General features: G+C 42.3%; 1 protein-coding gene, 1 long non-coding RNA gene and 1 pseudogene across 5 annotated transcripts; 1 reads left to right on the top strand and 2 right to left on the bottom strand.

Moving 5' to 3' along the window:
* Positions 1-583: 583 nt before the first annotated feature.
* Positions 584-16,722, bottom strand: LOC101943935 (perilipin-3-like). Of its 4 annotated transcripts, none has more exons than XM_005292167.4 (8): positions 16,650-16,722; positions 12,847-12,926; positions 11,718-11,913; positions 8,220-8,302; positions 7,588-7,873; positions 3,185-3,384; positions 1,854-1,982; positions 584-1,660 (listed from the first exon to the last, which is right to left on the bottom strand). In XM_005292167.4, exons 2-8 carry the CDS (start codon positions 12,907-12,909, stop codon positions 1,310-1,312), a joined length of 1,308 nt encoding a protein of 435 aa, XP_005292224.2. In that variant the 5' UTR covers positions 12,910-12,926; positions 16,650-16,722; the 3' UTR covers positions 584-1,309. The 4 variants fall into 4 exon arrangements, with proteins under 4 accessions (XP_005292224.2, XP_065405818.1, XP_065405820.1 ...); XM_065549746.1 differs by having other exon boundaries at positions 12,847-13,040; positions 16,650-16,698; XM_065549748.1 differs by lacking the exon at positions 12,847-12,926 and having other exon boundaries at positions 16,650-16,675.
* Positions 16,723-16,959: 237 nt separating this feature from the next.
* On the top strand, positions 16,960-20,865 carry LOC135972507 (uncharacterized). Its single transcript, XR_010588971.1, has 3 exons — positions 16,960-17,970; positions 19,856-20,025; positions 20,573-20,865. It is a non-coding gene; the product is annotated as an uncharacterized LOC135972507 (long non-coding RNA).
* Positions 19,253-26,083, bottom strand: LOC101943659 (enoyl-CoA hydratase, mitochondrial-like; annotated as a pseudogene).
* Between the last annotated feature and the right edge of the window lie 8 nt (positions 26,084-26,091).

Consider the following 26,091-nt stretch of genomic DNA (forward strand, 5'->3'; position numbering starts at 1 on the left):
CGTTTTGAAATGCACTAAAACCTGCGGAAAGTCTTATTCAGAAGGAGGACCTGCTCCCAGAGGTAACATAAGCTCACTGTTTTTCACATCAATAGTTTTATGCCTGGTCTCTCCTCCTTGCTGTAGTTTCAATGTATAATTGTGCCACATTAGAAAGTAGCTTTTTCACATCCTTTCCACAGGAAGACCTGCTCTACAACAGTAGCTAGGAAGGTTACATAGTTATCCTCAGTTTGGAGGAGGTAGTAGTGAGAAAGGGAACATTGATCAGAAAGGTTCTAGTAAGGGAAACTGAATGGGACATTTTCAGCTGAGAACATCTGCTCATATCCAGCTCTGAAGTGCTCAGTGAGTGGTCTTCAAAGAGGTTGTTCAGTGCCTAGTAAAGCTTGCCAACTACATCTTGTTTATGTGAGGTTTCACCTCTTGCCAACATTTAGGAATAGCACTAAGCAATGAAGCCCTCGCTAGGCCTTCTGGACCAGGATTATGCTATGTTTGAAGGGATCAAGGAATGAAATTGTACATTGCTATCCAAACCAAATTCTCTAAAAGAAGTTTCATAACACTAGAGAGTGATCATTAAATCAAGAGACTCATTTGAGAATGCAGGTAGTATTTATTTTATACAATATTGTTTGACTCATAGCAGTGGCATGTTAAGCAGAATTTATCACTTCCCTTTAAGAAAGTAAGGCAGCAAGACAGTTGTTACAGAGAGAGATCAAGTCTAAATACAAAATAGGATTAGAGTCTAGTAGATTGACAGCCATTGTTAACTTGTTTTGTAAGGGCAGGCAGAGTGCAAGCAAGGTCTTTTGCACTAAGTCTCTACATGTAGAGGGTTTCTTTCCAATATAAGATGGCAACTTGAATTGGCTCTTTTACCAGAGATATTACTGCAGTTTCTGGGAGAAATCAGCTTCTGACCAACAGACTGACTTTTGGGCATTAGGGTTACAAGTTGGAGTTTGCTTTGAGCCTCATAGGCAGCCAAACGATCATACACTAGACCTGATCGTAGACTGTTTGCACATGCAGGAGTATAAGCGCCAACAATTGATTTGAGATTGCAAACATGGAAAAAAGTCTCAGATTTCAGAACAAAGGGGTTCCAGGCCCATTGAATTGGTCAAGAGAAAGTGTATGGATGTCAGTTTCCTGCAAGGTAAAGGCAACAGGTTTATATTATTCTCTGAAGGATGTCAAATGTAGGCTGAAGACTAAGACCTATAGGTCTGTCATGTCCTTTACAAGGAGAGTTCAGAGCTTCTGTGGTCTTCCTTTGTCTAGAGGCAGTGAGGACGGTCTAGTCCTTCTCCACTTTGTCATCCACTGCAGAGTCTCCAGATGAAGCAAAGGGTCCCACAATCCATGTGAGGGGAATGTTGTGCACCACATACTCCAGAAGCTCATTCAGAGACTCCTGTGCTTTGGTCACCTTCTCTCTGCTCTGGGAGAGGACACTGCTGGAGAGATCCTGGAAGGAAGCAGCAGTAGAGAAGGAAGCATGGAGGTCTTCTAGGCCGCTTAGGATCTGTTGGACCCGGTCCTGCATATTGGCTGGGAGGCCCTGGATGCTGGATACTAGGGTGAGACAGATGGCCTGCAAGTGATGGATGATGCTACGTGAAACAGCCAGTGTCTGAGACTCAATCAGCTGTGAAGAAGCAAGTTAGCAATTAATGGGAAATAACCATGTATAAAAACATTCATACATTATAATTAGAGTGCAGGGTTGAATGCATGACATCTGAATACTACCTCTAAATTTAACTACGAATAGTCCTGTGATTTAAACACTAGAGTTAACCTAAAGTAATGCTAGACTGTTTTTCCAGTAAGGGTGATACCTCTGGCTTTGCAGAGTCTTTGTCCTCATTTGCTCCTATCTCCCTCCTGCTCCACTCCTGCCACATTTGATTCAGCTTCTCTTGGCCATCATGAAGCTTCAGACCCACGGCCTCTTTAGCATAGTCAATCTGGAGAGATTAAAAGAAAAACAAAAACGACGAGATGCTTGAAGTCTGACTTCAGTGAGAAACAGCAATGTCTCTAGAGCGCTGTGGATTCCTGTCAAAATTCTGTCACTGAATACAAAAAGGTTGGGATGCTTCTGCTGCCTTGGGGCGATGGCTCCTCTGGTTATTGGTAGATCACCCAGCCGGGGGCAGGGGGGGGTGACTAAGGAAAAAAAAAAGTCCTCTCTGGAATATGCCAAGTGGTGGATATTTTAAAATAAAAAGACTGACAGGAGACATCTGAGCTCTCCCCATCCCATGTCATAAGTTGTCCTGTATACTATCAGCATACTAAATGTTTTCATGGAAACATTCATGAGAATCACAGCTCATTAGAGGTCTGTTGGTCTTGTCTTAGGATAGGGTCATCTTGCAGAGTACATGGGGGAGAAATCAAGTTCTTCAGTGTGCTGTGAGCCATGCTAAAATTCTGCTACAGCTTCATTTTGACTAGAAGTTGAAGTGAACCAGCTACAGAATGGAATGTGTGTCAGTACAATGGCTGTGTCTTCTATATCTTACCTGGGAGACATGAGAGGCAACATCTTGTGTAAGAACATTTGTTTAGTCTACTGAAGTGTTTAGCAATTGGATGTGTTGGCATATCATGTTTTAGTGTACTCAGATCTCAAGGTGCAGTTTGTGTTTTAGGTGGTGTGATTTAGGTGGTCTGCAAGAGATGCTTTTAGATCAATTTCTTGTCCCCAGGATTTGATGGCAACACCGGTAGTGTCAAAATCAGTTTAAAGTGAATCAGACTCCGGAGCAGAGGCTGGATTTCACAAGACGTGGCTGTGAAAGTGAGTACACGGGGCCCTGCTTATGGTTGAGAAAGCTTTTTGCTCGCCTCTATTTCCTTAGTAGATAGATGCACCACATGGCAGGTGAATCTGAAAGTATTTGCAAGATTAAAAAAATTGGCAGCAAATCCTGAGGAAGTAGTATTTCTCCACCTCTCCAATCCCCCTTGCTTTTATAGGCTGATCTGTGAAGAAACAGGCTGTACCACCACAATGACAATGTTTTAAGCCTTGCTATTGTAGGCAAATATAGGCATCCCACAGAAAGCTATTCATATATAGGGTTCAATCACTATACAACTCCATGACAATGCTTTTAGGGGGAACCCCCCCTCCCCCAAACCTATGATTTGCATTCCCTACCAGATCAATGGTTTGCTGAAGCTGGAAGAGGGCCTCCTTTGTACTTTGTCCAACTTGTTTCACCTTGCCCAGGGAGTGCTGGTAGGCTCGTTGGCGGAGTTTGGTTGAAAGGGAACCCAAACGTACATAGTAACTCTTTGGCTGTCTCTGCTGCTCTACCGAGGCCACTTCAAACCCCTCCAGAGATGTTGCAAGCTTAACTGAAAGGAAGGAGAAGAACAAGGGTTAATCCTAGTCAAGGCTGAGAGTCAGATGAAGTACCATGGTGATGGGGGAGGCAGGAGGCCATAATTTTGATCTGTTGTAATCACTCCCTGGTGCTAGGAATCCTTTCCCCAATTCGTGCTTGTGCAGCACAAACACATTCTTAGTTAACTCAGTACCCAGAGGATTTCATTTGATACAAAGGGCCAACAAGGCCACATAATTGAACTAAAATAGGATCAGTAATTTACAGTCAAGGACAGTGTTTGTGTTAATCTAATCACTAGAGGATTAGTATTTGTGCACTAGTGTAGTAAGAAGCAGCCCCTATTATAGGCTGTCATTGGGAGTCTATTCCAGTTACAGCCTGCAGCCTGTCTCAAGTCAGCCTCTTTAAATAGCTTTAGTACAAGATGATTTGGGTAGGGGGAAGTCATTATCTAGTGGAATAGCAGGCTAAAAGTTCATCATTGGAAAGGTCTGACAGGTTATCCAGATTAAGCAACTGCCTTTGAGAGCTGATCAACTAGTAAAGAGTTCATGCTGCTAAGATACCCTGTATCACTGGTCTATAATTTGAGAAGTCATCTGCTTCAGAGAGAAAATGTGCTATTATGTATTTTGATGTGCTGATTTCAAATATGACAATTAAAACAACTGATTTGCTACTGTTTAAGATAAGTTTTTACATTTTATGTCTATGTACATTGTGTAGATAGAGTTTTAATCCTAAATTGTAAACCTAGGTCTCTTTGTGTTTATGGTTGCTTTACATGATAATATTTCACCTGTCCTGTTTATGTAACACTTTAAAAATCAGCAAAAGGGTTATATAAATAAAAATTATGAAACAAGGCAAAAAACTATGTACATAGTTTAGTCCTATTCAGTGTCTACTCGGCGCTTCTTGGCTTGTCTCTTGTATTCATTAAATGGAGCATCTCTTGTCACTGTCCAGCAATAGTCTGCAAGCATTGATGGGCTCCATTTGCCCTGATAGCGTTTCTCCATTGTTGCAATGTCCTGGTGAAATCACTCGCCGTGCTAGTCGCTCACTGCTCTGCAGTTCGGTGGAAAAAAAAAAAAAACTAATGAGAGTGCAAAAAATGTTTAGTGACATGTTGCAACCAAGGCTTTTGTATGCCTTGAGGAGGTTTTCCACCAACAACCTGTAGTTGTCTGCCTTGTTGTTTCCGAGAAAATTTATTGCCACAAACTGGAAGGCTTTCCATGCCGTCTTTTCCTTGCCACGCAGTGCATGGTCAAATGCATCATCTCGAAGAAGTTCACGAATCTGAGGCCCAACAAAGACACCTTCCTTTATCTTAGCTTCACTTAACCGTGGAAAATTTCCATGGAGGTACTTGAAAGCTGCTTGTGTTTTGTCAATGGCCTTGACAAAGTTCTTCATCAGACCCAGCTTGATGTGTAAGGGTGGTAACAAAATCTTCCTTGATTCAACAAGTGGTGGATGCTGAACACTTTTCCTCCCAGGCTCCAATGACTGTCGGAGTGGCCAATCTTTCTTGATTTAGTGGGAATCTCTTGCAGGACTATCCCATTCGCAGAGAAAACAGCAGTACTTTGTGTATCCAGTCTGCAGACCAAGCAAGAGAGCAACAACCTTCAAATTGCCACAAAGCTGCCACTGATGTTGGTCATAGTTTATGCACTTCAAAAGTTGTTTCATGTTGTCCTAGGTTTCCTTCATGTGGACTGCATGACCAACTGGAATTGATGGCAAAACATTGCCATTATGCAGTAAAACAGCTTTAAGACTAGTCTTTGATGAATTAATGAACAGTCTGCACTCATCTGGATCATGATGAATGTTGAGGGCTGCCATCACACCATGGATGTTGTTGCAGGCTACAAGATCACCTTCCATGAAGAAGAATGGGACAAGATCCTTTTGACTGTCATGGAACATGGAAACCCTACCACCACCTGCCAGGAGAGGCCACTGCTGTAGTCTGGAGCCCAACAGCTCTGCCTTACTCTTGGGTAGTTCTAAATCCCTGACAAGGTCATTCAGTTCACCTTGTGTTATGAGGTGTGGTTTGGAGGAGGATGGGAGAAAATGTGGGTCCTGTGACATTGATGGTTCAGGACCAGAAGTTTCATCCTCTTCCCCGTCTGACTCAAGTGAGAATTATTCTGGTGCATCAGGAACCGGCAGTCCTTCTCCGTGGGGTACTGGGCATACAGCTGATGGAATGTTTGGATAATGCACAGTCCACTTTTTCTTCTTTGACACCTTTCCCAACTGGAGGCACCATGCAGAAGTAACAATTGCTGGTATGATCTGTTGGCTCTCTCCAGACCATTGGCACTGCAAAAGGCATAGATTTCCTTTTCCTGTTCAACCACTGGTGAAGATTTGTTGCACAAGTGTTGCAGCATATGTGTGGGGCCCACCTCTTGTCCTGATAGCCTATCACCTTTATTTTGGCTGCAAAATTGGAGTTCTTAACCATAGTGGTTATACTACACTTTTATGATGCAAAAGTCACTTCACCACAAACATAGCAGAAGTTATCTGCTGTTGACACAAGTACGAGGCATCTCTGCTCACTTTGGCCAAACAGAAATGTGTCCCTTTGCAAAAAATCAAACACTGACAAATGAGAGAGCATGACACTGTATGATTTCTAGAGCTGATATAGGGCAATTTGTTCAGTAGAGTGATGTAAGCTTCATTATGATTGCATCATCCATGATTTCTAGGAACAACATATTGCATCATACATGATATGAATTGCATCACCAGCTTCAGATTGCATCATTCATTGTTTTGCCTAAAAAGCAAGTACTGTCCAAACCCAGTCAGATTTATTTATAGATCCAGTCAAAGATGTATTTTAGTCATTTCTGGTTTAAATTGAGATCCTTCCCTTTATAACTCACTTATCCTCTGCCATTCCCAAGTCAAGGGTCGTATATACTGACCCAATAGCATAGCTTGAAAACTAGAGCCAATCAACAATTTCAAGCATTTTTTTTCTCAGTGACCCAGAATTAGTAAAGTTTGACTACATTTATTTCAGAAGCATTTTGGCTGTAGAGTAGTGTATTCAGAGTTCAGACCAACTGGGAAATCTATGCACTTAAGAGATTTTATACAAAGCATTACATAAGATGGGCTACAGTGGATCAACACCTGCATAGTACTCACCTGTTTAGAAAATGAAGGGGAACAGGAGCAGTAAATAAAGCTTTTTAGCATCTATTGTATAGAGTAAGCTTTGGGATGGTAGAGACCTAGATGTGTGAACAGCAGGGCTGGCTCTAGGATTTTTGCTGCCCAAAGCAAACACAATTTTGGCCACCCCCTCCCCAGTTCTTTAATTACCCCACCCCTGGCCCCGCCTCAACTCCGCCCCTTGCTCCTCCCCCCAGGCTCTCAAGCCTAGGAGGGAGGGAAGGGGAGAAGCGGTGCCCGCGCCGCAGCCACTCGGAGTCCCCCCCCCCCGGTTTGAGAGCCTGGGAGGAAGGGGGAGACCCTGAGCCGCTGCGGCATGCGAAACAGCTAATTTGCGCGCCGCTGCTCCCCCCCTCCCTCCCAGACTTGAGAGCCTGGGAGGGAGGGGGAGCAGCAGCAGCACACGAATCAGCTGTTTCATGCGCCGTGGCAGCAGCAGCGGAGGTGAGCTAGGGCGGCCGGGGCACATTTTTAGGGGTGGCATTCTGGCACCAGCCATGCCACCCCTAAAAATGTGCCACCCCCAAGCACCAGCTTGTTTTGCTGGTGCCTAGAGCTGGCCCTGGTGAACAGTCACCATCAGCTCTGTAGTACCTGCAGGTATACCCATACCCATGAAATCCTAAATTAACTCAAGTTTGCTGCAGACAATGCAGTACTAGGAAGCCATGCCAATCAGCCCCATGTTATGGGTGAGAAGCTCAAAGGCTGCACCAGGTAGCCTCAGTGAAGAGCTGCTAATTAGCATCTTGAGATTAGAGATGTATGTTCATTTCAGTAGAATCAGAGTTGTAGTTCTGATCCTGCATGCCAACACCCTCCCCCACTCCTGGTTGAATGCATGCTTTATGGGAGGGACGTTTGTGAAGATAATAGTATAATTATCTGCCACTTAAAGTAAGGTATGAGTAGACATTTAACATTAGAAAAATTGAGATTGTCCAGGAAGTCAGAGTTATATCTCCTCGATTTAGCGTACTGGGAAGAGTGCACTGACCTAATTCTTCATCTGTTATAGGGAGGTAGAAGTCCACCAGTTCCTCTGATTTCCCCAGCAATGTGTCAATGCTGCTCACAACCTTCTGCCCCACACTTGATTCCATGACAGCACTCATGCTGCTAGTCATTACAGATTTGGTGGCATCCATACTACCCTGCACAGTCTCTCTTGTCTTTCCCATCATTCCAGTTACTACATCCTTTGCTTCTGTGACAGCACTGACAACTGCATCCTTGGTGCTTGTTACTGTGGAAGATACTAGCTCCTTGGTGTTTGAGATCACCTAGGAAAAAAAAAGTGGTGTTAACAGATTATGAATGAGTACAAGAGTGGTTTTAATGGGGGATGTGTCATGCTCTGTCCATACAGTTTTTTAGTCTTAGGCTTCAGCACCAAATTCACTTCCTTATTTTCCACTAGTAGTTTCTTCCATCAGAACAGCCTTCATTTGGGGCAGCTCCTTACTGCCAGCCTTTGTTTCAAGGCAGCCATGTGGTTTGGCCAAGGCCTTATGACCAGGGACTGCTCCCATGACTATGACATCAGAATCCACTCATTTAGATTATTCTAATCAAAGTAAGACTGCTGCATCCTTCTGTCCAATAGTTCTCTTGACAAAAAAAAGTTACCTTATCAGCTGGCTGTTGAAGAATTGGCAGTTTCTCCTCCAGCTTGTTCAGTCCTTTGCAGGCATATTCGTTTACTGCTGAAACTGTAAAAAGCCAACTTTAGTCCCTCAAAGTTCTTTTCAGTTTTAGCAGAGTTCCCTGGAGTATCAGAGAAAGCTTGGAACTGGGACAACTGATTTCAAGAGACTAAGTCAGAGGTGGTCTTGTTACAATGTTTACAGTGCCTAGACAAATGGGATCTGGACTGTATCATTTAGGACACTGAGGTGCTCCCATACTACAAATAAGCTGATTGTGGGTGAGAAGTCTATGGCTTGCTATACCTCCAGGAAGAGCCTGTCAGTAAGTTAATGTTTAATTATGCAGGCAGTTTGGAAAGAATGTTTTAGAGTCCTAGGACTGGAAGGGACATTGAGAGGTTATCTAGTCCAGTCCCCTACACTCATGGCAGAAGTATTATCTATACCATCCCTGACAGGTGTTAGTCTAACCTGCTCTTAAAATCCCCAATGATGGAGATTCCACAACCTCCCTAGGCAATTTATTCCAGTGCTTAACCACCCTGACAGTTAGGAAGTTTTTCCTAATGTCCCACCTAAACCACCCTTACTGCAATTTAAGCCCATTTCTTGTCCTATCTGCAAAGGTTAATGAGAACAATTCTTCTCCCTCTTCCTTGTAACAACCTTTTATGTACTTGAAAAGTTATGTCCCCTCTCAGTCTCCTCTTTTCCAGAAGAAACAAACCCAGTTTTCCTCAATCTTCCCTCATAGGTCATGTTTTCTAGACCTTTGATCATTTGTTGCTCTTCTCTGGACTCTCCAGTTTGTCCACATCTTTTCTGAAGTGTGGCACCCAGAACTGGACACAATACTCCAGTTGAAGTCTAATCGGTGTAGAGTAGAGCAGAAGTATTACTTCATGTCTTGCTTACAACACTCCTGCTAATACATCCCAGAATGATGTTTGCTTTTTTTGCAACAGCGTTACACTGTTGACTCATTTGGCTTGTGGTCCACTCTGATCCCCAGATCCCTTTCCTGCAGTACTCCTTCCTAGGCAGTTATTTCCTATTTTGTATGTGTGCAACTGATTATTCTTTCTTAAGTGGAATACTTTGCATTTGTCCTTTTTGAATTTCATCCTGTTTATTTTCAGGCCATTTCAAATTTAATCTTATCCTCCAAAGCACTTGCACCCCCTCCCAGCTTGGTATCATCTGCAAACTTTATAAGGGTACTCTGTGCCATTATATAAATCACTGAATATATTGAACAGAACCAGACCTAGAACAGATCCCTGCAGGACCCAACTTGTTATGCCCTTCCAGCAGGACTATGAACCACTAATAACTACTCTCTGGGAATGGTTTTCCAATCAGTTTTGCACCCACCTTATAGTACCTCCATCTAGGTTGTATTTCCCTAGTTTATGAGAAGGTCATGCGAGACTGTATCTAAAGCTTTACTAAAGTCAAGATATGCCATGTCTATGGCTTCTCCCTTGCCCCCAAGGCTTGTTACCCTGTCAAAGAAACCCATCAGGTTGTTTGGGCATGATTTGTTCTTGACAAATCCATGCTGACTATTACTTATCACCTTATCTGCTATTGTAAATTATAAGTTAGTAAAGCCCTACTTAATTTGGGATATTGAGGTTTCCACACTATGAGGCTTCTGCAACATTAGGCTTTCACTGCAATTTTGCCTGTAGGAGCTCTGTGCTACTGCTGACAGCAAACCCCCTCCCCCTACTCTCAGCTGTGTGTTCCCAACAGTGAAAAGTTGCAGAACAGTAATGACTTAATTACTGCAAATAAGGACCATTACTACTTTTCTGCAATTTTCCCATACCTTGTCCACAACTGAGCCACAATTTTGACAATCATCCCACAATTCAAGTAGGGCCTACAAATTAGTGTGTTTGGCTACAGTAACTCAAACTAGGTTTTTAATGTTGCTATATTGCCTTTAGAATCTAAAAAAAAAATTGATCCTGCTCTCCATTAAGTCACGTGACAATAGCAAGACTTGTGTCTTCAAATTAAGGAATCTGAACAGTGAATCAGATTAGGGCTGAAGAGACCTCAGGTGGTCAGCTAGTCCAACCCCCTGCTCAAAGCAGGACCAACCTGCAACTAAATCATCCCAGCCAGGGCTTTGTCAAGCCAGGCCTTAAAAACCTCTAAGGATGTAGATTCCACCACCTTCCTAGGTAACCCAATCCAGTGCTTCATCACCCTCCTAGTGAAATAGTGTTTCCTAATATCCAACCTAGACCTCCCCTACTCCAATTTGAAACCATTGCTTTTTGTTCTATCAATAGAATAGCTCCATCCTCTTTGGAACCCCCCCTTCAGATAATTGAAGGCTGCTATCAAATCCCCCCCTCACTCTTCTCTTCTGCAGAAGAAACAAGCCCAGTTCCCTCAGCCTCTCCTCATAAGTCATGTGCCCCAGCCCCCTAATCATTTTTGTTGCCCTCCATTGGACTCTCTCCAATTTGTCCACATCCTTTCTGTATTGGGGCCCAAAACTGGATGCAGTGCTCCAGATGTGGCCTCACCAGTGCTGAATAGAGGGGAATAATCACTTCCCTCGATCTGTTGGCAATGCTCCTACTAATGCAGCCCAATATGCCATTAGCTTTCTTGGCAACAAGGACACAGTTGATTCATATCCAGCTTCTCATCCACTCTAATCTCCAGGTCTTTTTCTGCAGAACTGCTTAGCCAGTTGTCTCCAGCCTGTAGCAGTGCATGGGATTCTTCTGTCCTAAGTGCAGGACTCTGCACTTGTCCTTGTTGAACCTCAGATTTCTTTTGGCCCAATCCTCCAATTTGTCTCGACAGTGGTTTTATTTATGGACATTTGTCAGATTTATCTGTCCTGGCAAAACCATATTGCAATCAAAACTGCTTAAGGTTTACCTTCTATCCTGCTGGCTGCATTTCATCTGATGTATGTAATTGGTTTTTGTAGGCCAGTTATGCTTTAGCTGGTTAAGTTACCCAGCAGTTTATTGGCTGGTAAGTAAGCTGTCGACTTGGACAGGAGTAGATAAGCTTGCTGTAGGTTTTACAGATTTGACTGTAAAGCTGAGCAATATTTGTTTGGCATATTTACTAATAAGACAGAATTTGTCAGTTTTGATGAGCAAAGTTGCCAAAGGTCAAGACAAAACCCAACTGCCAAGAGTAAAAACCTATAAGGAAAGACCTGTTAATAGTTTTCTGCCATCCCTCCTGTTTGTCTGCATGTTTATTTACATTGTGGGTTTTTCAGAGCAGGATTGGTCTTAAATGTCTATGTTGCCTAGTAGTTTTGGGTGCTATATAAAATATATTTTATTTATTATCCTCTTCTTTGGAGGTGATGTCAGCACATACAGAGCGAACCTGCACTATTTCACATGGAAACGATGCTTCACCTTCTTCAGCTCCCTCCCAATATGCCTTTTTGCAGAAATGCCCATCACCCAGATACAGCATTACTCACTCTGAGGTTCAAGCGTGGTCAGAATTGGTTGTACACCGTCAACTGCAGCAGTAGCAATGGTCTTCGCTCCCATCTCTGCAACACCACAGACTGACTTGATGAGTGAATGGTCTTCTTTAGTGGCAGTGTAAGTAGTAGAAACCTTGTCATAGGTAGAGCTGACCAGTGGCGGATTGGCCACCCTACTCACTACACTCTAAGAAAGGGAAGAAAGTTAGAGTCCAGCTGGTTAAACAGATTCTCAGTAACACTTGCACAGATATCCTTTCCCACCTGAGAATCTTAGGGCTGTTGAATCAGTACCGCCTAACTTTTTCAGAGACTCCAGCAAAGGTTTAGTTTCTCCTCCAGATACCTCCTTGTGCTTAGTTATAGTGCCCAGAAGTATTTTGCTGAGAGGCCATGCAATTTAGCAAGAACTAATCTATCACTTGCTATTAGTTTTGCAAGTCCATTCCTGGGATAGAACTAGAAGGTTTGCAGACTGAAGAGAGACTTATGTCAGGATATCCCACCTAAGATGCTCTATTAGCCTCTAAAGTCCAGGAAAGCAATCTTATTTAGATTCATTTAAGGTGCTACTATCCACACCTGTAGGCAGTGTTGAAGCTTGCCAATAGTGTACAGTAGTTTGATCAGTAGATACAATTAGCACCAATCAGACACAAAAGGTAGGACTCTTCCTTCACCAATCCCAAGAAAGAGTCAGATAATAGATAAGATTGTGACATGCGCTGAAGCTTTGGCGACCCCCTATCAGCTACCAATTATGCTCAACTCCCAGTGAAGTCAGGCTCTGACAGACCCAAAGGGAATATGTTCCAGAGTTGAAGACTACATGTTAGAGAGATCTGATGTGATTTCATTCCAGCAGTGGTTGTGTTGTCATTTCTAGTTTAACACTCATGAATTATGAATTGGTTTAAGGCAAGAAGGGACCATTGTGACCTAGTCTTGTCCTGCAAGAGACAGGCTGTAGAATTTCATCCAGTAGTTTGTTCCCATGTCTTCTGGAAGAATTAAAGTATTTCTTTTAGGAAAAAAAACCACCCAATCTGATTGTGGTTATATAGGCTAGTTTACAAGCCTGCTTTAATTCTACCTACTTAGCAACCAATAATGTACCTACCTGATGCTCCTGATCAACAGTCTCTAGGAAAGCAGCATTTGTTTTGTTTTCATCTATAGACATGATGAAGTTAGAGATCACTGAAAAGAATGAAAAGGTGAGGCATTTTATCCTGAGCCATACCATTCTCTGCAAGATAGAGCTCTAAGTCCAACAGGCTAAAGATTGCCATCTACGCCCTCCTGCTTTCAAAGCTTATTGTAAAAAAAAAAAAAAAATAAAAAAAAAAAAAGGGGGGGGGGCATTAGATAGTAGCAAGTGCTGTTCCAAATACACAGAGGGGAAGGGGGAAAAAGGAGAGAGTTCTCATCTACCAGGAATGAGATCATCAGGAGAATTTTGGAGAGGATAGCGTATTGTATATAGCATTGCATATTGCACCTGACATGATATAATCTATTTGGAGAAAAGACATGCCCAGCAATTCTTCGGTTTCCTAGGAGTGTAAGAATCACTTAGGAGGTACTGGTTTCTTTAGTTCTGGTCACAAGGTCAATCCCACCTTCCTAATTGGAAGATTAGTGTAGAACTTTGGGCCAGGTGTTGTTACTCACTCAGATAGGGCCAGCTCTGGGAGTAGGCAAATACTGACCACCAGAGGGTCAGCCTTTGGTATGTCCAGTTACAGTGCTCCTTCTGACAGGTGGTTAGGGCTAGGTCAGGAGTACACAGTGGTCAGTTTTTTTTTTTATAAAAACTTGGAGGTAGTGGGCAAACCCCCTAACAGTAACTTGATTTAGCCAAAGGAGTTGAGACTTAGTCCATCTTATCTGTTCAGATGCCTTCCCACATTCAGATGGGCATTTCTTCTCATTTTGTTGGAGAGTCAAATAAGTCAAGACACCACCACATTAGTGTTAGTTTGGCCTCTAAAAGAACTAGTACACTGTATAAATCTAAATAGGACTTTCCATAGCCATCTAGTCCAATATACTGTCTCCAGCAGTGGGTAGAGCCAGATGTACTGTTATGTTAATTCAGATGGGAAGATGAGGTTCTTAACCCAATTACTGATTGCTGGGCATTGGGTGCTGAAGCACAAGTCTAGTTATCCTTAGTTACCACCACGCTAGCATGCAAGTCTAAATGTTTAGCATTCCTAAGCTCTTTCCCAGTATGTCATTACAAATTGGAGAGAGTCCAGCGGAGGGCAACAAAAAACTAGGGGGCTGGGGCACATGACTTATGAGTAGAGGCTGAGGGAACTGGGCTTATTTAGTCTGCAGAAGAGAAGAGAGGAGGAAGGCTGCTATCAAATCCAACTACCTAAAGGGGGCGGGGGTTCTAAAGAGGATGGAGCTTGGCTGTTCAGTGGTGGCAGATGACAGAACAAGGAGCAATGGTCTCAAGTTGCAGTGGGGGAGGTCTAGGTTGGATAATAGGAAACACTATTTCACCAAGAGGGTGGTGAAGCACTGGAATGGGTTACCTAGGGAGGTGGTGCCACCCTTAGAGATTTTTAAGGTCAGGCTTGACAAAAACCTGGCTGGGATTGGTCCTGCTTTGAGCAAGGGTTGGAATAAATGACCTCCTGAGGTCTCTTTGAACCCGAATCTTCTATGATGGCTATAACCAAAAGGGACAAGAGAAAATACTTGCTCTAGCCCCATGGCAATTTTCACTGCGGTGCAGAAGGGATGGGAAGGGGGAAAAAAAAAAAAAAAAAAAAAAAAAAAAAACACTTTCAAAAATAAGGTAGGTTAGTAAAAGCATAACTTGGCTGAGGGACTCATTTCAGCCTTTTGCATTCGTTTCAGTGTTATATTCTTTTTTATTGAAGTTCTACTTTTTTTAATCAGTACTGCACTTTGTTGGTCTCTTCCCCATATACTGAAGTATATTTAGAACACCGTTGGATATGTTGATGTTGATAAGGAAATCAAATGTGAAATTGCAGGACTACTAAGTATAGTCTGTAACCAATCATTTAAATCAGCTTCTATACCAAGTGACTGGAGGATAGCTAATGTGATGCCAATTTTTAAAAAGGGCTCCAGAGGGGATTCCAGCAGTTACAGGCTGGTAAGCCTGACTTCAGTACCATGCCAATGGGTTGAAGCTATAGTAAAGAACAAAATTGTCAGACACAAAGATGAACATAATTTATTGGGGAAGAGTCAACATGGTTTTTGTAAAGGGAAATCATGCCTCACCAATCTACTAGAATTCTTTGAGGGAGGTCAACAAGCATGTGAACAAGGGGATCCAGTGGATATAGTGTGTTTAGATTTTCAGAAAGCCTTTGACAAGGTCCCTCACCAAAGGCTATTAAGGAAAGTAAGCTACCATGGGATAAGAGGGAAGGTTCTCTCATGGACTGGTAACTGGTTAAAATGTAGGAAACAAAGGGTAGGAACAAATTGCCAGTTTTCAGAATGGAGCGAGGTAAATAGTGGTGTCCCCCAGGGATCTGTACTGGGACAGTCCTAGTCATAAATGATCTGGAAAAAGGGGTAAACAAACAGTGAGGTGGCAAAATTTGCTGAGGATACAAAATCGCTCGAGATTGTAGTTCAGTCCCAGGAAGACTAAGAGCTACAAAAGGATCTCTCAAAACTGGGTACGCAAAAAAAAAAAAAAAAAAATCCAATGTTGATAAATGCAAAGTAATGCACTGGAAAACAATACCAACTATACATATAAAATGGTGTCTAAATTAGCTGTTACTACTCAAGAAACATCTTGAAGTCATTGTGGATAGTTCTCTGAAAATATCCACTCAACGTGCAGCAGCAGTCAAAAAAACAAAATGTTGGGAATCATTAAAGGGATAGATAGTAAAACAGAAAAATACCACATTGCCTCTGTATAAAGGCATAGTATGCCTGCATCTTGAATACTGTGTGCAGATGTGGTCACCCCATTACTATATATATATATATAGATATAAATAAAAAACCATAGAAAAGTTCAGAAAAGGGCAACAAAAATGATTGGGGTATGGAACAACTGCTGTATGAGGAAAGATAAGACTGGTACTTTTCAGCTTGGAAAAGAGACAACTAAGGGGGGATAGGATAAAGGTCTGTAAAATCATAAGTGGTGTGGAGAAAGTAAATAAGGAAGTGTTATTTACTCCTTCTCATGACAAGATCTAGGAGCCACCAAATGAAATTAATAGGTAATCAGTTTAAAACAAAACAAAAGGAAGTATTTTTTCCACACAACACAGTCAACCTGTGGAACTCCTTGCTAGAGGATGTTGTGAAGGTCAAGACTGTAACAGGGTAAAAAAAAAAACTAGATAAATTCATACAGCATAGGTCCATCAATGACTATTAGCTAAGATGGGCAGGGATAGTGTCCCTAGTCTGTTTGCCAGAAGCTGGGAATGGATCACTTAATGATTACCTGTTCTGGTCATTCCTTCTGGGGTACATAGCATTGGCCACTATCAGAAGACAGGATACTGGGCTAGACAGACTTTTGGTCTGACCTAGTATGGCCACTCTTATGTTACTTTTTAATGAATCCTGATTAGTCCCCAGTTTTTTACCTTAAGGCCTAAGGCATTGGGATGAGTAGATTTAGATTTTTATAGCCAGAGCTTAGTTTAAGTACTGCTGTTGTTAATATGTTTTACTCCTCATCTACGGCTAGCTTTCTAGAGAGCAAATAAGCCAGGTTTCATAACATGCACACCAAACAGAAATAACTTATTTGCTACTTATTCTGCTACCAACATAAGAAAACATTCCTTAATACTAGAATTAAAAAGCATTCAACTAGTTTTAAATAATTACATTTTACTGTTCAACCCAACTAACACCATATCCCCCATAATAAATTAAAGTCATTCTCACCAGACTTTTCCTGCTTGACTCATACCCTGCCCTAGGTGAGTAACCCTTGTTCAGCTTTTATATGAGACTAGTGATGTCATCACAGGGTGTGGCAAACTGGCAATGTGGGAAAGCAATCAGAAAATGACAGTCTCCACCCTGACTAATGAGGGCTGGAACCTGTGGTGTGCTCAACAATTGTCCTTCCTCCCTCCAGAGTAGGAGCTTCTGCTCCACTCCAGCCACACCTGGTCCAGCTTCTCCTGACTATTGTGAAATTTCTGATCATTTCCCGTAGTTCATTTTTAGCCTAGAGAGGGACAAGAGATTCAAGAGCTTGAAGGGAGATAGAGCAAAAAAGGACCAAGGAAAGAAGCCAGAGCTATATGATTTTCCACCCACTACACACACTGACCCTTTCTGGACAGGGTCTTTTCAGAACCCAGGTTAAGGTGACATTACTGCAGTAAGGTTGCTAGAGTGAAGGAAAACAAAATGGTCTGAACATGAATGGAAATCTTGCAAAAGGGTAATACTAGCATATATTTATGGTTAGGGCAATCTCATAGTTAATCTCAAAATAGCTCCAGGAAGAGTATTTTAAAGAAAGGGGGAAAGGATTCTTTTCCCTACCAAGTCAGTTGTTCGAAGAAGGTGAGAAAGGTCCTCTGGGTGCTTTCCCTGGCATGTCTCACCTTGTCCAGGGGTGGTTAATAGGCAGTGGAGTTTGGTTAAAAGGGAACTCAAATGCAACATGTGTCAAGGAGTCACAGTATACTGCCCAATTGCATGGGGACTCTTGGGTTTCTGTGTCGCCACATAATCAGAGTCAGGGATGTAGATAGCTAGCTGAAGGTGTCTTTACAGTTAGGATGAGAAATCAGTTGAGAATTTGAATTTTATTACTGCTAACTTCAGGATCATAACCTACACATAAATGTGCCAAGCAGCTATGGTGGCAGTTTTCCAGTCTATGTACCTGTAATGGGGTATCCTATCAGTCTGGTATCAAGGAGACTCTACATATGGGGTCACTCAAGAAGAGGTAAGTTACAAAACTCCTTTTTCAGTGGAGTTGCTTTGCAGTCATCCAAGACCAGGCAGGAAAGAGTTAAAAGGCCAGGCAGTTCAGCTAATCAGCACTCATCAGCCAAGCTGGATGGACCTGTCCTTTAAGCTAGACTGGGAGCATAATAAAGGCAGATATGGATAGTGACTTTAGGTCAGGAGGAGAATGTGCTGGTTCAGACTAAGAATGGGTTTGCTCAGGCTGACTGGCTTTTGCAGTGTGGAGAGGGGAAACGTTTTCAGTTTTGACCAGCTTTACCATTACAAATATAAGGTAAAGTACAATTTTATTATGAGCTCCTGTGATATTTTTTTTCATCATATCTGGTGCTCTTTTAATATTGTTTTTTTATTGCCTTAGCTTTTGCAGCAAAGTGATCATATGATAATTGTTTTTTTGCTTGCTTTTTTAAAATAAAATAAAGCTTCAAGCCCTCATGGTTAAGGAGAAAAGTTTGAAAAATGTGAATCTTCAAAGCTCAGAAATCTGAAGACAAAAATTAAAAAAAAATCTATTTGACTTAAACATAATTTTAAGGGGGCTTCCCCATAACTTTTCAATGAGTGTTGTTAGAAATAGTGAGTCTTAATACATTTTAATTTGAATAAAGATACTGTCAGTAATTAAACATGCTAGAATCTATGATGTTAACATTTCAGGATATGGCCTCAGAGGAATTAATAATAGGTTAGAAGGAGTAGTAAAGCTGTAGGAAGGTATTTTCCATCTCAGATCCTGAACTCTTCACATTCAGAGCCCTTATATTAACTATCTGGAAATGGCTTTTAGACACACATTTTTTGTTAATGTATAGATGTCAACTACTTAGACTCGTTCTAGTGGTCTTAGTTTAGCTCACGGCAGCAGCAGAGAAGAGGTTAGGTTTTTTTGGCCTGAGTCTCTTCTTTCTTGAATTAATTGGAGCTACTCATGATGTATATCAATGTAAGCAACAGAAGAACTGGACTGTGCTTTATATCTGAGCTAGCTAGCTAGTACTCAATCCTTGGGTACACTAATGGGTTAAGTGGCTACACCTCCGACTGTGATGTTGTATGGTCATACAGTGTTTTTGTGCTGGCTTTTAGGCCAGTATAAAAGCAGGAAAACAAGCTGTTTTACAGCAGTGGGCCTATGTACTGTATGTGTAGGTAACTCATGTACCTAATAGGGAGATGTCTCTTTAAGAGACCCATTGGGGGAGGTAGGAGTGAGTTGTGTCTGGGTCATTTTTTTCCCTTCCATTTCCGATTTTCTTATTGTGGACAAAAGCATCGGGTCATTTGAGATTCAGATCAGATGTGCCCCCTACTCCCCATCACCTCATTATGTGGAAGGGCCCAAACCGTTAGGCTAGCCTACAGCAGCTCCTTCCCCAACACCCCATGTAATGTAGTGTTTGTGAATCAAAGGACTTTTCCTTCCAGGATAGTGGCACAGGATTTGGCACCCGTATTGGTTACTACCGGGCGCAACCTGCTGCAATGGTTATTTGTCAGTCCCACACTGCAAGGGGATCAAGGGAGGGGCTCCGTCTCAGCAGCTCGAAAAGGACAAGGCACGCTGGCATTCAGTGGTCTGTGAAGTTTGCCTTTCTCTTCTCCACAAAAGCTGCCATCCCTTCCTTCTGGTCATCCATAGCAAAGGTGGCGAGGGAGAGCCTCTTCTCCATTTTATCCCCTTCATCAGCGTCATCTCGAAGGTTGCATTGACCGCTTCCTTGGCCATTGCTGTTACAAGCTTAGAATTCCCTACAATCTTCTCCCCACAGCTGATGGCTTCTTCTAGCAGTTTCTTCATGGGGTAGATTTTGCTGACCAGGCCTGCTTTTTTGGCTTCCTGAGCAGAGATCCTGTCTCCTGTGAGGACCATTTCCATCGCCAGGGACTTGCCCACTGCTCTCATGAGTCTCTGAGTCCTGCCATCTCCTAGAATGGTTCCCAACAAGATTTCAGGTTGCCCAAACTGCGCTTTCTCGCCAGCATAGATATCACATCACACATCATGGCCAGCTCACAGCCACCGCCCAGAGCATATCCATTCATAGCTGCTATGACCGGCTTCCTGACCAGAGAAACTGTGTTCCAGTGTGCAAGAAAATTGCCACCGTAACATTCCTGGAAGGTTCTGGTCTGCATCTCCTTTATATCTGCTCCAGCTGCGAAGGCTTTCTCGCTGCCGGTGATGACGATGGCTCCCACGTGTGGGTCCTTCTTGAAGGAGTCCAGGGCCTGGTTCATCTCGTTCATCAGGCCATTGCAGAGGGTATTCAAGGCCTTGGGGTGGTTCAGCTGGATCACGCTTCGCCCCCTGCTTCTCCACCAAGAGGTACTGGAACTGAGTGCCTGCCGAGCAGAGCTAAGCCGGGGCTCGCAGCAGCAGGCGGGCTGGGGCCCGGGCTGGGCGAAGCAGTGCGCGGAGTGGGACAGCCATGGTGGAGCTGAGCCAGGGGCTCTGGGTCACTGTTGCTAGGCAGATTAAGCACTCCACATCCAGAAGCTTCTGGAATTGGATGTGGTAGTTTTTGGTCTGCTCCAATAGGTTCCCTGTTGTTGGAGTCCGACTCTGGGAGGGGGAGCAGTGAGGGCAGCTGCTTTGCAGGGGGCCATGTGCCCTGGGTGAGTTGGGAGAAGCTGAGCCAGGAGCGGGAAGCAGGCTGTTGGCCCTAACTCGGAAGCACTTTGCAGCCGGTTAGGGATATTGTTACCCTCCAACAGGGAAGCCTGGGCAATGCTAATTATAGCCAGGGGAAATTGGGAGGGAAAAAGAACTTCTATTTTAATTGTACGCTTTGAATGTTGTTTTGATTTTAGTCAAACTGTTCTAGTTAAATTGTCTCAACTAGTCTGATTTACCAACTTTTCTTTAAATGTAGTAACTGCGTGGATTCCAGCTGAAGGTTCCTACAAGCCAGGGGAGGGAAGATGTTGTTTTAGACTCAGCAGACTGTAGAGATTTGGTGATCAAAGACTCTAACTAAGACTTAGGTGAACAAAACCTAACTTCCAGTTTCTTCTCGCTCTGTTTCTGTGAAGACTGAACTGTTCCAATTTTAATTTGTTTTTTTTATTTATGTTTATGTATAACTGAAGGTAATGTCTGTGGATTATAAAATAGCCATGTCATGCTGTAAAAATTAGATTATTTCTTTATCATAAGATTTGATAAAGTTATTTGATTAAATTAATTTCTTTAGTTCCTTTTGCGACTTGAATGTGGGGAGGCTGACCCTGTTCAATCCTTGCTGAAAATCCTTAGAGACTGAATTCTGGGTCTCCAGCTACTTTCTATGGGAGCTGGGTTGGTGGTGGTTTTTAAGGCACTGGAGCGGGGGAAATGAAGTGAACTCTAGCCCACCCAAAGGTTACATATGTGTCACAAACAAGCTAGGATTTTAGCAAAAAGGAAATGGTGTTTAAAATATTAATTTGAATCCAGTACCTAAAGTGTATAGTTTATACCAGGGTGGATAAAAATCAATTTTTTTTAAATATTAAAAAAATCTGATTTTTTTTTTTTTAATTTAAATAGGCTTTCTCCTCAAAAAGCATTTTATCCAAAAAATCTGATCTAAAGATTGAGTTTAATTAAATGTGTCTTAATTAAACTCAAAGATGTTTCATACTATAGAACTAGAATTTATAATCCCTATTCCATGATGAGATAATATATTCATGTAATGTTTAAGAAAAAATTTGTAAATGAGTTCCAATAGTTCATGGATTAGGGACCCAATTTTATGAGGTTCTAGGGACTTCTGTATAGATTATTTAGGTTAATCTTTCTATCTACCCAATGGGACTCAGTGCTCAGTCTAGACGATACCATCAGAGATGCTTAGTTTTGCAGTTCTCAAACTGTGGATTTGTGTCTCCAGAGATAACCTGCTTGTTAACAGCAAAAATGTTTTAAAATAAATGATATATAGAGGTGAGAAATAACAGACCTCAATCCCTCTGCAAATTTGTGTACACAGAGTCAATCCCTTACCTCTCTCTAAAAGTGCAAAGTTTCAAAAAGTTCAATGAAGAGAAGATTTTTGGGGGCAGAATAGAATGGACAAGGAGAAGAAGTCTGGAGATAAATGTGAGAAGGGAGGGACAGGCAGCAGAAACAAAAGTGAAACTATTTGAACAGCATATGCAAGAAGTCTTGAGGTCTTTCTGAGCGTAGCCTTCATTGATTTGAGATCTACCATACCATTCTCTCACTAGAAGAGAGAACCTAAAATGGAAGTTCCTCTAAATGTGGGCAAGACAGGCATGCGTGCAAAATGCAAACAGTGCAACAAAGAAATACAAGGCCTGGTTGCCGAATGAAACAACATCATGAGAAGTGTTCCTTCTCAGGAGGAAGCTGCATTGAAGATGATGAAAGGAACATGTCTGAACATGCAGGATCTTCAGGTTGGTAAACTTTTTTATTTCATACTTCTTTCTTAAGGACTGCCTGTCTTCCTTCTGGACTATTCTTGAATTCTCATGTTTGAGCAAAAAATATAGTTGTTACTTTATGGTACTAGCATTTTAGATGCAGTTGTGATTAAAAAATAAATAGCTGAAATAGGCAGATCTTCCTTTTACAATTTCACCTTTAAAGTAGTACTGAGTGTCAGTGAATGGAACGAGTAATACTACATGAGCAGTATGGTGGTAATAATTACATAACTGCATTGACTTATTTTGTTTAGGAGACTCCATCCTCAACATACAGGATTCTGAAGACTATCCACCTTCAAGATCACCATATTTTCTATAGTTTCAGGGTTATCTGCCAATGATAGTGTTTCAGTCACATCATGTATGTCATATAGCTACAGTATATCACCTATAGCAAAAAGAGAGAAAAAAATCTCCACCCAGAAACAACCATAGATATATTTGTGATAAGAACCAGCAGATTACAAAAAGAGGTAATTGATGAAAAAATTTCCCAGTTTGTTTATGCAACAAACTCTCCTTTCCATGTGATTAAGAACCCACACTTCATTAACATGGTTCAGTCATTAAGACCAGGGTACAGTCCACCCGACAGAGCAGATGTCGCAGACAAATTGCTGGATAAAGTATATGAAAGAGAAAGTGAGCAGTGTGTAAAAGGTCTAGAGGGTGAAATTGTTAAGTTGAGTCATGATGGGTGGAGCAATGTCCACAATGATCTTGTTGTATGTGTTTGTGTGACAACAGAAGAAGGGAATGTCTTCCTTACAGAAACAATTGTTACATCAGGAAATGCACACACAGCAGAATACTTACAAGAAGTAGCAGTAAAAGCTATAACAAACTAAAAAAAATAAAATTAAAATGTCTAGTACACAGCTTGGTCACAGACAATGCTGCAAATGTATCCAAGATGAGAAGAAATTTAGAAGAGAGTCCCAAGCTAATAACATATGGTTGCAGTGCTCATTTGATGCATTTCCTCGCCAAAGACCACGGTGTTCCAGAAATAAAGGCTAATGTTGAAACTGCAAAATACTTCCATAACAACCACTTTGCAGCAGCTGCTCTGCTCTGCAAGCTAACTCTCCTACAAGACATGCGATGGAATTCAGTAGTGGACTGTTTTGAGCACTACATCAACAACTGGCCTAATCTGATGACAGTTTGTGAACAAAATTGTGAAAAAATAGATGGCACTGTCACAGCCAAAGTTCTCAACATTGGGCTTAAGAGAAATGTTGAACACATGCGGAGTACAGTGAAGCTTATTTCTGTAGCCTTGAACAAAATGCAGGGAAATAGCTGTTTTATTGCTGATGCTGTTGAAATTTGGAAGGAACTGAGTGAGAACGTAAAGGGAAATATGCAATGACAGAGTTAAATTACAAGCATTAAAAAAAGAATGGGACAAGCACTCTCTTCAGCTCATTTTCTTGCAAATATTCTCAATACTCTGTACCAGGGTCAAACCTTAACTGCTGAAGAAGAGGAGTTGGCTATGACATGGACATCCAGCAATCATCCCTCCATAATGCCAACTATAATAGACTTCAGAGCTAAGGGTGAACCATTCAAGAAATGTTTGCTGATGATGATTTAAAGAAGGTCACACCAGTGAACTGATGGAAGTCACTTAAGCATTTGGATTCAGAGACTGTTGAAGTGATAATTTCATTTTTAACAGCAGTAGCTTCTTCTGCCAGTGTAGAAAGAATATTTTCTTCCTTTGGACTAATTCATTCCAAATTGAGAAATGTTTGGGACCTGAAAAAGCAGGAAAGCTTATTTTTTCTTTTCCAGATTATGAACAAACAGGAAAATGAAGGTGAAGACGACTGAGTTAGTTGCAGAAGCAATATTTTAAGTTTCTCATGTTGACCTGGCTGACAGTCAATTTAATTTTTTTTAATATTTAATTAACTATTTTAGTTAAAAACAATTTTAACAAAAACAATCCTGAGTTTAAAAAACTTGAATGTTTAACTAAATTCAAAAATTGATAGGCTTGTTTTGTTAAAATATGATGTTTGCTGTTGAAGAAAAAAATCCAGACTACATAATGTTGTTTTAGTTAAATAAAACTATTTAAATGTCGGTCTGGTGATGTTCTCCTCCTAATACAGCAGGGCAAGAAAATCCTCCAAATATTAATGACAGTTCACCTCCCATTGACTTCATAAATATCTGCTTCAATTACCTTTCTTAAATGAACTAACCAAACAATTATTCATTTTCTGATATAGCTGTAAAACTAATCTGAAAAGTGTTAGTGATTTATTTTGAAAAATGTATAGTGTGTACCTTCTAAAAATGAAATCTACATCTATCTCTGAATTGTGACGAATATGTATTAAGCTTATAACAACGAACAAGAATGCAGTTTTATGTAGAAATCCGTTATTAAATCGAGTCTTCCTGACTAGTGATTTAAATCAAATGGACCCTGGTTTATACCCACTGAAAAGTACTTCTCACTGGTGTGGGATTCTCTTGCCTAGGTCTGTGGATTGGATTCTCAGCTGGAGTAACTTGGCATAGCTCTACTGACTTCAGTGGAGCTGTACCCGTTTAAATCACCTGAGGATCTGGCCCTGTCCACCGCCGTACCTCGGGCATGATTTTGTGCACTCTTTATAAGAGAGACTGTGGCTCTTCAAGCTATAAGCCATATACTCCCCTCAACACATGCAGGCCACTGTCATTGATGTGATGGAGTTTTACCATTAATCAAGCTCTGGAGAAAATCCAAAATTTACAAGAAAACCCCGTCTTTGCTGCATACTCATACTGCATACTCTCATACTTAGGATCCTTATACCTGCTTCCTCCCTTCTACACGAGTTCAAGGTCTAGGCAAATCCAGCATTCTGGGTGTAATACACCAGTCAGGTGAGCAGCTTGTCTGAAAAGTGCCAAATGTGGTTATTATTAACGTAGTGGGAAATGGCTGTTTCCAGCCCTGTTGAGGGTGAGGGGAAGGGGGAGGAGATGTTCCAGCCAGGAGCTGGCAAGGAGGAGGCGAAGGTGCCAGGAAGTTTTGTGTCAATTGATGATCAATGTGTGTGAGGCAGAGGTGGGGACAGGCCCTGGGACAGAAGCCAAGTACCAGGGAAAATGAGTAGCTCCCAGCACAAGGAATAGAGAGAATCTCTGACTGGGTGATGATACTTCCCTCTACCCCAGTGTTTCTCAAACTGGGGTTGCCGCTTGTGTAGGGAAAGCCCCCTGGCGGTCTGGGCCAGTTTGTTTTCCTGCCCCGTCCGCAAGTCCGGCTGATAGTGGCTCCCACTGGCCGCAGTTCGCCGCTGCAGGTCAATGGGAGCCGCTGGAAGCAGCGGCCAGTAAGTCCCTCGGCCCACGCCGCTTCCAGCAGCTCCCATTGGCCTGGAGCAGTGAACTGCAGCCAGTGGGAGCCGCGATAGGCTGGACCTGTGGATGGGGCAGGTAAACAAACCGGCCCGCCAGGGGCTTTCCCTACACAACCGGCAACCCCAGTTTGAGAAACACTGCTCTACCCTGCTGTGACACTGGCGCTAGCTAATAGATGGTGTTTTGTGGAAGGAGCAGGAGAGGGGTCTCCCTTCAGTTTGGTAGCTGGGCACAGAGAAGCATTTGGCCAATGAGAGGCAGCTAGAAGTTGTCTTTCCATTGGAGGCTGCCTCCTTCCCCGGCAGAGTTCAGCAGCTCTGTGGGAATAATGAGGCTCCCTAGATAGGCTACCACCTCCTCCTCCCCCCACCAGGCTCAGGGAGGCCCTTTCCTGCAGCTGGTGAGGGATGGGGAGGAGATGGGGGATGTCATTCAAATGAAACAGAGGCTTCCCCTGCCTAGTCCTCCGATTGTAGCGGGAGTCTTCCATTTGTCCCTCCTCTCTCTGCGCCACCGCCAGCTTTCTGGCAGAATCTTATTTTTAATCTTCTGGCTGGCAGCTGCAATCCAGCAGCCACAACAG

The sequence above is a fragment of the Chrysemys picta genome, chromosome 6 (assembly GCF_011386835.1).
Source record: "Chrysemys picta bellii isolate R12L10 chromosome 6, ASM1138683v2, whole genome shotgun sequence".
Taxonomy (NCBI): domain Eukaryota; kingdom Metazoa; phylum Chordata; order Testudines; family Emydidae; genus Chrysemys; species Chrysemys picta.